General features: G+C 44.0%; 1 protein-coding gene across 1 annotated transcript; it reads left to right on the top strand.

The window, feature by feature from the left end:
• The first annotated feature begins 4,628 nt into the window (after nucleotides 1–4,628).
• On the top strand, nucleotides 4,629–12,489 carry LOC111842388 (F-actin-capping protein subunit alpha-2-like). The gene is made up of 10 exons (XM_023808939.2): nucleotides 4,629–4,768; nucleotides 8,697–8,760; nucleotides 9,303–9,354; nucleotides 9,446–9,509; nucleotides 9,720–9,926; nucleotides 10,421–10,500; nucleotides 10,728–10,806; nucleotides 11,092–11,163; nucleotides 11,317–11,379; nucleotides 11,632–12,489. The coding sequence occupies exons 1-10, from the start codon at nucleotides 4,730–4,732 to the stop codon at nucleotides 11,770–11,772; spliced, it is 861 nt and encodes a 286-aa protein (XP_023664707.1). The 5' UTR covers nucleotides 4,629–4,729; the 3' UTR covers nucleotides 11,773–12,489.
• The last annotated feature ends 180 nt before the right edge of the window (nucleotides 12,490–12,669 follow it).

Below are 12,669 nucleotides of genomic sequence, written 5' to 3'. Positions count from 1 at the left end.
CTGCCAGTGATCAGTGTTCATGCTGGATGAGTGAATCAGGGAAGAGATCCCTGTAATTCACTCATAAGAGCAACACTGTTCCTCGATTTCAGTGGGGGTGCAGATTCGGGCAGACAGGTAAGATGCAGCTTCAGAAAGCTTCCTGTTCGTCCAGTGACCCCTGGAACCTGTCTGCACTATTTCTTTTCTCTTTCTTGTCATCACCTTATTGATTTCTAGCCATCAGAATTTTTTTCGGTGTACTTAAATATTTTCACTGGGTTTTTCCAGCCGTTTCATTTACTCCCCCCAGTATAATCTTTAATTTGGTAATGTAATGTTTGCATGTGTTATCGAGCATCAGCCGCTTTTATATCAGCTGGCTGTTCTGTGACTTGCCAAAGCCTCTTTCTTTCAGTTTGGTTCTATGTCTCCCAATACGTTCCTATTTCTCCCAACACATTCCAGTTTCTCACAATGTCCTCCCAATACATTCTTGTTTCTCATAATGTGTTCCGAATGTATTCCTATTTCTCCCAACATGTTCTTATTTCAACTAATGTGTTCCCAATTCATTCCTGTTTTCCCCAATGCATTCCTATTTCTCCCAATGCGTTCCTATTCTCCCAATGCGTTCCCAGTGCATTCCTGTTCCTCCCAATGTGTTCCAGTTTCTCCTAACGCATTCCTATTTCTCTCCTGTTTCATGTTTTCAGTGGTGCTGATTTTTTTTAAGTCGACATTTAAGTCTAATAAAGAACAAACAGACTTGGGGAACATATGTACTCTGGACAACAGCCACATTTCAATCAAATTAGAATCATAATTACTTTATTAACCCCCCTGGGGAAAGTCTCTTTTATACTGTACTTCTGCACAAACATACTTGCTCAATTTATTAAAAAAAAAAAAAGACTTTGTTTTTAAGGCTGTTTGCCCTCGTCTGATCTTAAAGTTAAATGCACACTCATAGCATAATAATTCTTTTGTATAGGTAGATAGGAATTCTTAAGTTTTGGCATATTCCATCTTGCTCCTATGTGACACATACTGTAAGGTGAGAGCAAAATTTTGGGTCAGAGTGCAGGATCCTCCATTTATCCAGCACCCTGGAGCCTTGCTGAAGGGCCCTACAGTGATATGTGACTCATCTAGAGACCATGAGATCTGGACCAGCGACCACCCAACTCCTAACCCACAGAGCCGTACACTTCCATGACTTTTTACTGAAAATCTGAAGAACGTACCGGGACAGCTAGCTTACCGTACTGTAACGGCATACGGTCAGATTCAGAACACAGTAAAAAATACTGGGTGCTGTTAATGTCGACCGCTGCCGAAAATTAATTGTTCGCAGAACCGCTCTGTCACGAAATCGCTGCCCCCGGCATCCCGCTTCTTTCAAGCAGAGGGATACAGTTTCACTGTCTGACCTCCAAGCCCTCGGAGGTCTGAGTAACTTACCGCATAGTTGTTAAGAACACAACCACTAGCAGACCAGGATGTAGATGGAAGAAACAGGTGCTGACTGCTTTTAACAGGAAAATAGATTTTTAAAAACACTACTTAACACATGTTCACTGAATGCTATTAATGCTGCACTTTGTCTGTTGACATGTAGAGTTCTCTTACTAGATTCTTGTCTTTTTTTTCTTTTTTGGAAGACATGGTGCAGCTCCTGTCCCAGCACTGCTCACTGGGCATTCACTGGAGGCTCCGCCCAGCTGCACTTGTGCCCAGCACAGATTCCTTGACTGCCATATGCTTGTAATGCTATTTGCCTCACTTGTATGTTGCTTTTGATAAAATCATCTGCTATATAAAAATAAGTGTAAATGAATGTAGGAGAGCTACGAAATATTGGGGAAAAATACCTAAACATTTACAAAATAGTATTTAGACAGAAGGATCTGCATTTCCAATGCACATTCCCCAGATTTTGAGAATAGATGTGGTGTCATGTCAAGCAGAGTTGGGTAATTCAGGTCCAGAGAGTAAAAGTCCAAACCAGGATTTTGTTTCAACCAACCAGCTGAGTACTCTGTGACTGTGACTCTTTATGCTCAACTGGTTGGTTGAAGCAAAATCTTGGTCTGGACTTTTACTCTCTGGACCTGAATTACCCAACGCTGCATCAAGCATGTGCTATGACGATACCTATATTATTTACATTACCTTCATGTATTATAAATGCATTATTCAAAAAGACATAATACAGCTCTGTGTCATACACCTAAATATGGAACTAATGCCTTATTACCTTATGCTGGTTGTTCATTATTTTCTCTGCTGTTTTTCCAATGGAGGCTTCCTTCAATAAATAAACAAATAACAGCTGTTCGCTACACCAATGCCCAAAGGGGAGACTTTTAGCAGAAATGCCCAGGAGGCAGTACTAAAACCGGCCAGGAGAGGGAGACACTCACCACAAGAAAGGACTGGAAGAACAAAGTACACAAGAGTAGACAAATCTAGAGACATGTCAGTGTCTCTCTAGATAAATTATTCATCCGTCTGATAACTGTTTATCCTGGTCAGACTCACAGAGAAGCCTGAACCTGAGGGGTACACCCAGGACAGGACGCCGGTCCATCCAGGGGCAAATCCTGGCAAGGTCAAGAGGTACAAACACCCAGGGTAGCATCTTCTGAGGGGATGCCAACCCACTGCCATCCATTGAGCCACCATGAAAATCATGCCACCATGTCATGAAAATGCCTAACTTGTCATTTGTACACAGAATCAAGAACAAGGTTTTTGTTGTTATAGGAGGCTGAGTCAAATTCCCTGTCGAGGTAAAACCACAGTTCAAAGGCAGAGAATAACCCCATAGCTGATATAGATCTGAGGCAGGAACAAACCTTTATTTGTGTGTTCAGAGTAATAAGCAGAACCGAACTATTTAATGGTTAGATGAAGTTGGCACAGATTTCTTCACGTACTTTTGGCCCTTATATCAAAGACAAGCTGGACTGGCATGACAACATGGGTAAAGGCTACAAGAAAGTACAAAGGAGGCTGTTTATGAGACGTTGGCAGCACACTGCAGCAGCCATTTTACCAGGCTGTCGTAGCTAATGTCATGTGGTTCATGTCAGGGGTACTATCAAGGTGAAAGTGAGCACTACTGACACCTTGGCGGAAAGCTGACTGTCATAGGACTGAGTTGGGACTCCTTGCAAGCAGAGGAGGAGAAGCATAGTGCCCAAACTGTACTCAGTTCTAAATAATGATAGCCATCCTCTCCACTAAGAGTTGGCACAGCTGAGGGGCACCGACTTCAGGATTTTCACCCTGAATTGCACAACTTGAGCACTCCTTTGTGCCCAAAGTCATCGTTCAACTTCAATTCAATATAATTTATTTTTATATAGTGCCTTTCACAACAGATTCGTCCCCAAGGTGCTTTGTGATACATTTCTGCATCATTTATACAGAATAATTTAAAAACAGGGAAAGAGAGAAGACAAAGAAATGAAAGAAAGAAAGCCAGGTGACAACAGAGGAGAGGAACCAAAATGGATGAATGGATGAATGAATGAATGAATGAATGAATGGCGAGGGAGACTGAACTGTCGAACCACTATACAGGCTCGGACAGTCGCATTTATTTAGAAAGGCACTGACATCTAGCGGCAGAAACTAGCTATAGCTTGTTTTAGTACTGGGTAAACAATCAATTTGTAAAACGGTGTTAACTAATGAGCGTGAGCAAGTTAAAACAGTATGATTTAAAATGGATGCACGCACCGTACTGTGATGGTGACTTTGTGAGCACATGCACGCTCAAAGCTGCAGAAGCGTCAGCCAACACAAGTCGGACGAGAAATGCGGTTGCAGACAAATTTAGACCTCGCCTGTTTCCGTGTTTTCTTTATGCAGGACCACGTGGCGAATAACCGCGTGATTGTTATCAATATCAGCAGCACTACATGCCACCTTCTGAAACCGAGTGTGAAGAGTTGTCTACTTGGAAATGTCACACGTCATCACGCGATGCTGTTCGTGTTGCACTTATTTGTGCATTTGTGAGGGTAGCCTATATGGTGTCATTTTGAATGTGCACTCAAAGTTGGACTGGGTGCGGTGTGGCCAGTTAGCTGCAAGGCGATAGATTAGACAGATAGGCAGGTGAGAGAGAGAGAGAGAAAGAGAGAGAGAAAGAGAGAGAGAGAGAGAATTATTTCACCCAGGGGAAGATTCGTTCCCAAAGAAACTTAAATTAAGAGAACTACACCTAACATAACACACTTACGTACAAAAACATTAATAAAATATTAAAAATAAACATCTTTATACTCGGGTTATGGGATATGTCTTTAAAACGTACGTGGTACTGGAAATAATTTTCGGTTAAAAATACGGTTATCGCACGCACTGTCTATTATCGACTTGCTTTGTCTTAAAAATCATTGAGAATACAACAATCTGGCCAAAATATAAATTCCTATGTCATATTTTATTTGTGGTAAAATATCACGGCTAGAATTCCTTTGTCTAGAACAGCAATATTAGCCGTACAGCGTGATTTGGGCTATGTCCTGTCATTGCTATAGTGAAACAATGCATTACAGCACACAATAAAATCACTGGCACTGTCTGCGTCGCGTACAGGTGGCCGCTCCAGCCAGCGCATCCGCGAGCTGCTTCACTCACCTTCTGCGCGGTCCAATGACATGCGCCCGTGAGGCGTCCGCGTGCCGGGCCGGGGCCCGCCCCTCGGTGGCGTCACCCCGCATTCAGAGCGAAGATGGCGGATCATGAGGAGCAGTTGACTGACGACGAGAAGGTAGGGATGCTCCGTTTCGACATTTCATTAACCGGGGAAGCGCCTCCTTAAGAGACGCGGCTGTTTACATCGAGTGCCCCCCTCAGTTTGTTATTATACGAGGTAGGGGTATTAGAAAGCTGCTGGCTACAACGGCGTCAGTCTTATTTTTATTCCCTTGGTGTGCCGCCCCACTTCCGCTCCAGTCTGCGAGTCTCAGACGGAGCCCCAGTGCGGGGAAGCTCCGTGCGCTCCGGCTACTGAAACTGGAACGCCCGGTCATCTGTCGCGTTTGTATGTTTCGATGTCCCCTGAATTGCTGCTGCTCGGGCCGTGCTGCCTCTAGCCTGCCTCTGTATGTATGAGCAGCGCCTGTCTATGCAGACCCCAGTTTGCGGGGTGAGGCTCGCCCGTCTCGCCGAGTCAGGCTCGGCGGTCTCCCCGTATGAGGCTGGGGGTGCGCTGTACGGGATTAGAGATTCCTCTTAATATTGCGAGGCCCCTCTCTCGTTCCATGTTAACTGTTAATTCATGTTTATTTCCTCCTGTACCCTGTTACAGGTCACTCTTGACATGCCGATTCATGTTCATTTATGGTTATTTCCTCCATCCTCTTACGGCAGATAGAAATGTGCTGTGGAATTACGAGCAGAGAAATGCATAGTTTTGACACGAACAATGCAAATACCACAAAGTCTTTTTGTTGTGCAGTTGAAGGTTTTACTGCAACTGTGACCAAATGCAGCCTCTCATGAATCTGTGCTGAATCATTGCAACTGAATTAGGATGTCTGCGATTCCCATTTTTACATGAAGGCATAGAAAGACGTTTTTCAGTAGTATTTCATGCACACTGGTTTTTAATAAAAAATGATTTTTTTACCAATTTTAACAATGCCTGGAACTACTACTAGAAGTACATTATTAATTCACATTGGTATGACACCGCTGTCCGTAAATCGTCAGAGCAGGTGAGCATGAAGGATTCCATGTTTCGGAACAGGTTCAGAAAGTGCTATAATGAGTCATTTATTGGCATATTTGATGTGCAAGTTCAGCTTAATGGCCACATATAAGGCAAGCTGCTTCTAAAATCATAAAACAGTTACATGGGTTGTTCTTGCTGTAGGTGATGTTCCACAGAGAGGAATGTAAGACCTTGAGATATGTGACATGTGGGAACATGTCTGTCTTGCAGCTGTGTGTAACTTTGGCATTTAGACTGGAAACTTTAGAGGTAGACCAATATGACTGAAGAATCACCAATTGATTTCATATACTAGAAGAAGTGTAAAGCCGTTCCACTTAAACTTTATTCACACCTGGCAGATGATCACCAGGAATAGGTTGTTGATCCTTTTTGAATGAGTATAATTACTCTATATTTAACAATGGTGATTTATTGCAAAGTTGTGTGCGATTCTCACTCAAATCCTCCAAGGTGATTTAATACAAAGTTATATATGACACTCTGGAAAAATTAGCCAGCTGAGCACCCTGGTTAATGTGTGTGAGAATCGTGGAATGCATTTAAACCATCCGGGGCATTTAAGATGTACGCAGAATCGCTTAATTTGCTCCTAATCCAAATTTACACAGATGGAGTTTTTCAGAGAAAAGAATTTCAGGGTGCCCATGTGTGAGAGCTTGAAAGCTACTGTTTACATCTATTTATAATGATGTGTGGGTACATTTCAAACAGTTTTTTGCGTTATATCAGTAACAGTGTGTCCTTAGACCTCGTCTCTTTCCTCATTTTCAAAGGGGTGTGTTTTGACAATGTTCAGTCCTCATAGCTTAGTCCTTATTTTAAAAAGACACACAGAAATATTTGTTCAAGTACTGGGTCAGCGTGGTAGTGAATGTTGGCACATACTGCCAGCTCTCAGATGCTACTGCACTGCCCGGCCAGCTGTGTTTCCGAGTGTAAAACAGATGTGACACTGCTTGGCCAGACGTGCCGCCTGACTGTCCACGTGACTCCCGTCATCCCACCGTGCTGGTGCAGCAGTAAACATGGTCCTTGAACAGCGCTGTCCCTGTACACTGAGCTGAGTGTTCTCTCCCATTTCAGAATGATTAATGGCCCGGCTTTGGATACAAACATGCCTTTGCCATCCTGTGAGCCTAAAGTTCCGTGTTTCCCTCAGTGTAATTTAATTCACCCCAGAGTCAGATGGTCCTTCATCCTGGTCTGAAGTGGAAATTTACAGACACACAAACGAGCCCAGCCTCTCAAAAGCCTTTAGAGCCAGCTGAAAGTCATTATGACAGCTTTGGACACCCAAATATTTGGCTGATTTCAGGGTTATCCCTTTAAATACTGGGAGTTCTGGGCTTGTCTAGGTGACTTGTATTTAGTGTTTAATCTTTTATATGTAAGATCTAACTACCCCAATATCTGTGCTCCTCTTCATTCTTTTTAAATAAGGAAACGTTTAATTAAACCTAAAACCACCGCTATTAGTGGAAGGCCCTGAATGTGCACCTAGGTAATGTCGGCCCTTCGTCACTCTGTGACTATGAGGTGCTCTCTGGGCTCCAGCACGCAGGCTGAAACCACAGAGAAACCAAACCGCAGCTCTTTATCACGGAAACAAGGGCCACCTTTCTGTTGACCCCTTTTGAGAAACCAAGGCCGAGGTCTTGGTTCAGATGAACAGGTTCGCACAGGAAGTCTGCCAACTGTGAAGCAGTTTCAGTATGTGAATGGAATCCTGCCTCATCAGAATCAGAAAGATCTTAGGCAAGTATATTAAACAGTGTAAGATACAACAGGCAAGACAATTTACAAGTGTGTACACATGAAATCTTTACAAATACTATTTACACTAGACTGTCTACTGAGAGTCAGAAGCAGCATAGGATGAAATTCAGAGTGACATAAATAAATAGTGAATTTAAGTAAACAAGGGCAATGTTAGGAAGAGTTATGCCACTCCTACAGCTTAGGTAATCCCATTACCAAAATCTCATACATTTGGTGAAGGGTGCAATCCATAATGCAGTATAATTTGAGTTGGCATACAATAGCAGAGAACTGATGGTATTTAAAGCAACACGAGTCAGTTCCTTTCAAATTGTAGCCATGTTTTGCTCTGATTGTAATTCTGTTACCATAGAGCTAGCTGTGTGGAATCCCAGCTGACCAAAGTGCACAGTTACTGTCGATGAGGGAGACTGATGTGGGACGAAAACCGTCCATGTGTCTGGTGATTTGGCTTTGATGTCTGCCAGAGGGTGGTGGCTGGATGCTCCACCTTCTGCCATCGTCTGTCAGTTCAGGGCCCTGCCTGATAAAGGCCCCACTTCCTTTAACCGGCAAGTGTTTCTCTTTCTATAAGGCAAGCCGCCGTACCCCCCCGCGCCTCCCAGGGCTGCGGCAGGGGGCATGGCTGGTCAGTGACATGCCCATGTACGGTCATGCGTTACATTGCTCCTGCCACACAGACCGTTTCACTGCGACAGGAAGTTTTGCAGCAATAGTGTGATGAATGTGCATAAATGGCTGTCGATTTAAGACAGACACACCTCCTAGGGACCTGGGGTGTCATTTGTACGTTTTATTTTGCAGACACTTTGAAGCAAAGCAACATACTTTTTTTTGAAAAGGCAAAGCCAGACACTTCCGGGAGCAGTAAAATTACCCTGCTGACTGTGGGATTTAAACCAGCACCCTTACAGTCATCGCCATGGCCTAACCAAAGCCACACACTGGCCCACACTCTGTAATTAAGGACACTTTTTAGTCTTTTAATTAAAGAGTGACTTGGGCAGTCTTGGGCCATGTTTTGTCAAGTATTATTTGCGTCTTGTCTTAGTATTATTACCTTGATCTTAAGCAGTATTGTCCCCTTTGAGGATTAACTTCCTGTTTCACGTGGCATTGGCTCTCTGATCGGTCACGTTAGCTCCCGTCGCTACACCTCACTGGTCTTACCTCGTTACAGGTGCGCATCGCTGCCAACTTCATCATCCACGCCCCTCCTGGAGAGTTCAACGAAGTTTTCAAGGGTGAGTTTGGAGCCCATGACCCGTAGGGGGGGGGGGGGGGGGGTGCCAGGTGGGTATGAGCCCCCCCACCCCTGGTGCAGTCGGGTTTGTCTCATGGAACTCAGAAGGTTATGACTATGAAATATTCATAAACTGAATCAGATTTGTAGTTTAATTTTAAATCATTATTGATCAGGTGTGCAGTTCCTCACATGCTAAGAGTAGGTTTTCCATTAGTTACTCAGGGCCAGGTTAGCTGCGAGCCAGCAGCTGCATGTGCATTACAGAGGGAAACCCCCAGAGAGAATCCCCCAGGAGAGGTTTCTCTGGAGCTGGAATTACCCTTAATGACCACAGCAGGGGAATTCCCGCACGTCTGGGGTGCCGATGAGGATCCTGCCACTACAATTAAATTCCACTCTAGGTTACCCTCTGCGGCATCTTGGTGCTTGCTGTAATTAAGTGGCCGTTGCCTGTGCGTCTGTCTCTGAATGACATTCCGTTGCGTGCCGCACGCTGAAGTGAGGTGTGCGGGCGTGTTAATGTGATCTCTCCGCTTTCAGATGTGAGGCTGCTGCTGGACAATGATGATCTTCTCAGGGATGGAGCAGCGCAGTAAGTTCACAGCTACTGTAGCGTGTCATTATGAATGCAGCATAAATATCTTGGCGTTTAATGCTGCTTTGTTCTGTGGTTTTTCTTAAAGTGCATTCGCACAATACAACGCGGACCAGTTTACGCCGGTTCAAATCACGGGATACAAAGAGCAGGTATGTGAAATATGAATCGCGTCGCACTGTTGAACCAGATCGCACTTTTCATAGTGTAACGCTATGTTACATCCCACGGAAACGTCTCCAAATATAGCTCCTGTCTTAAGTTATTCGGTGCTGGTACTTAATGGACCAGTAAAAGTGCGACAACATGTATGGTAAAGGTCTCCAGTCTCGCAAGATGGTGGTGCTCATTCTTCTCCCCAGGTCTTAATCACAGAGCACGGTGACCTGGGCAATGGTCGCATTCTGGACCCCAAGAACAAAATTTCCTTCAAGTTCGACCACCTGAGGAAGGAGGCGAGTGACCCCCGACCCCACGACGTGGACGCCAGCATCGAGAGCTGGAGAAGCGCCGTGGATGTAGCCGTCCGCAGCTATGTCAAGGAGCACTACCCCAACGGCGTCTGCACCGTAAGTACGGCGTCTGCACCGTAAGTGCGGCGTCTGCACCGTAAGTGCGGCGTCTGCACCGTAAGTGTGGCCTTCCGCCTGGGCGGGCTGCAGTAGAGTGAGGGGGGTTTCAGGCGCCGTGTTTTTGAACATGCTCTCCATTAGCCTAGTAGTATGGAACCCAGATCACCAACTCTGGAGGTTCCAGGTTCAGTATCTGCTGATGATTGTGTGTTGATTAGGCAGTCGTCAGCAGACTGTACCAACCTTCCTGTAGGCTGTACTCCTGTGATCAGAAGGTCGCTGGTACAGATCCCAGACTTGGCAGTGTGATGTCACCATTGGGCCCCTGAGAAAGGCCCGTAATTCCCAATTGCTCCAGGGACTGCCTGCCCTTGTTTCTCAAAAACGTATGTTTTTCGTTAAGTGCCTGGTAAATAAATACTGTAAATGATTTTTGATGGAAAATCAAGTAATCAGACTTGCGTTGTTGTTCCTCTGCTGTCATTTAATAGATATATGGGAAAACCATTGACAAACATCAGACTATCATCGTGTGCATCGAGTGCCATCAGTTTCAGCCCAAAAACTTCTGGTATGCTCTGTGCTCATCACTACCTTCCTGTGTTACAGTGATGGAACTGCTTTTCATTATTATTTTGTTACTATATTACTTTGCCATGACAGGACATGTGCTCTCATATGCAAGTGAATTCAGCACTGACTGAAAGAACAACCTGCAGGTTTTTTTTTTTTTAACTTGTTTTAACAATCGGACCCTTTTCGATTGATGGCATGTTCTTTCATACCTGTACTGTATAGGAATGGGCGCTGGAGGTCCGAATGGAAGTTCACCATCACCCCTTCATCTACTGAAGTGATGGGAATCATGAAGATCCAGGTATAGGAACAAAGTCTTGCTGCTTTTTCTCTAAGGCCCTGTAGACCTCTTCAAAGGCTTCCTTATGTCTGGAAAAAAACTCACTGCTGTTAAGGTAGCAAGAGAAGCCGACTTGTAGTGGTTCAGTCAGGAAATCCTGTGAAAACCTCAGTCTCCTCTGGTGATGAAACAACAGGGCACATGTGGCAAATATGACAGAAGCCAGAACACGTTTTGATCAAGTTAGATGCTCCATAAATGCACAATCTGGCCTTAGATGTGCTTTTTTTTTCTCTTGGGTGGTAGGTCCACTATTATGAGGATGGAAACGTTCAGCTGGTGAGCCACAAAGAAGCTCGGGAATCGATGACCGTCTCGGTGCGTATGTAACAAATGTCGGGCTAAAAGCCGGAAGGCCTCACTGTGTCCCTTCTGTGTGAAACATCTGTCTCTGCATGTAAATTCAATTGCATTCATTCTCATTACAAGTCCTTAATTGAATTAGGATTTAAGTGTTTATTTCTGCATTAGACCCAAGAGAAAACGGCAAGTGAATTCGTGAAGATAATGGAGGCTGCGGAGAATGATTACCAAGTATGTTTTCTGAAATCCGTAAATTCTACCGATGGTCAAATTCTGTACTTAATTCCCTTTCTCTCTTTATTCCTTTAAACGTCTTATGTCTGTTCAGTGTTTTGTAGAGATTACCTCAATCCAGCAAAATTAAACACCTACATCTTCTACATGCCGCTTTTCCGCTTGAGGGCTACGGTGTAATTAAATCTGTTAATAGCCCAACTGCTACAGTGTTGGTACGACATAACCCTGAGCCCCTTTGTCTCTCAGACCGCAATTAATGAGAATTACCAGACCATGTCGGACACAACCTTCAAAGCTCTACGTCGGCAGCTCCCTGTGACGCGCACCAAGATCGACTGGAACAAGATCCTGAGCTACAAGATCGGCAAGGAGATGCAGAATGCTTAGGCGCAGCATTGCATGCTGGGATTTCTGTTTGTCCATGTACAAAGTAAAAAGTTCAGTCTGTCAAAATGTAAAATATCGGTCATACTTAAAATGCTTACTTTTATTACATATTTTATAATCATCTTTTTTTTTCCCTTCAAGTTTGCTGATGTTTGTCTGCTGTTGCGTGGGGATGTGCGAATGGCTAAAAAAAATAGTTTCATGCGAGATACTGTTGCAGCTATGATCTCTTGTGAAGATGTGACCGGCATTTTTGATTCTAAAGAAAGGAAGCTCTCATAAGATAGTTGCTCATTGTCAGCATCTGTAAGTTGTACTGTGCGATCATCATTCCTCTATTACACGGCTTCATCTCCCAAAACACAGCTCCTTAACATGCTCAGACTCCTGCATATGTGTCTGTGAACTTCCTACCCATCTACCTGAGCAAGAACTTTATTCAATAACCTGAACTCGGCTAACGAGCTATATGAAAATAGAAACAGGGTGAGCCTATGTAAAATGTCTTTAATTACTCAAAATGCTGTGTGTTGCTACTTATGTTCATATTACGTGCTCATGTTATTTTTATTAAGAATGGAAATGGCTGTAATATACCAAGGCATACTGTAATATATCTGTATTAAATGATCTGTCACTTTGGTGATCTGTGTCATCTTGGAATGAACTGTAATGCAGTGAAAATTGTGGCATTAAATGACAGATTTTCTATTTAAATGTGACTTTTCTGTAAGTGCGCAATCTATTCCAAACCTCTCTTCCCAAAAAGGTCTGTAATATACAGGAACCCATCAGCACAGCATCCTGACCACAGACCCTGGCTCTCTGGCCTAGTGGAGCATCAGTCTCATTTCAGAACCAGAAATTGAAGCAGAAGAGGCTGTTTGTGGAGTAGGT

The sequence above is a fragment of the Paramormyrops kingsleyae genome, chromosome 1 (assembly GCF_048594095.1).
Source record: "Paramormyrops kingsleyae isolate MSU_618 chromosome 1, PKINGS_0.4, whole genome shotgun sequence".
NCBI lineage: Eukaryota > Metazoa > Chordata > Actinopteri > Osteoglossiformes > Mormyridae > Paramormyrops > Paramormyrops kingsleyae.
This window is presented reverse-complemented; position numbering and strand designations above follow the sequence as displayed.

Coding starts and splice junctions, on each gene's coding strand:
- LOC111842388 (XM_023808939.2), top strand. CDS start 4,730: ATGGCGGATCATGAGGAGCAGTTGACTGACGACGAGAAG. Junction 8,761..9,302: donor GTTCAACGAAGTTTTCAAGG/GTGAGTTTGGAG, acceptor CTCCGCTTTCAG/ATGTGAGGCTGCTGCTGGAC. Junction 9,355..9,445: donor CTCAGGGATGGAGCAGCGCA/GTAAGTTCACAG, acceptor TTTTTCTTAAAG/TGCATTCGCACAATACAACG.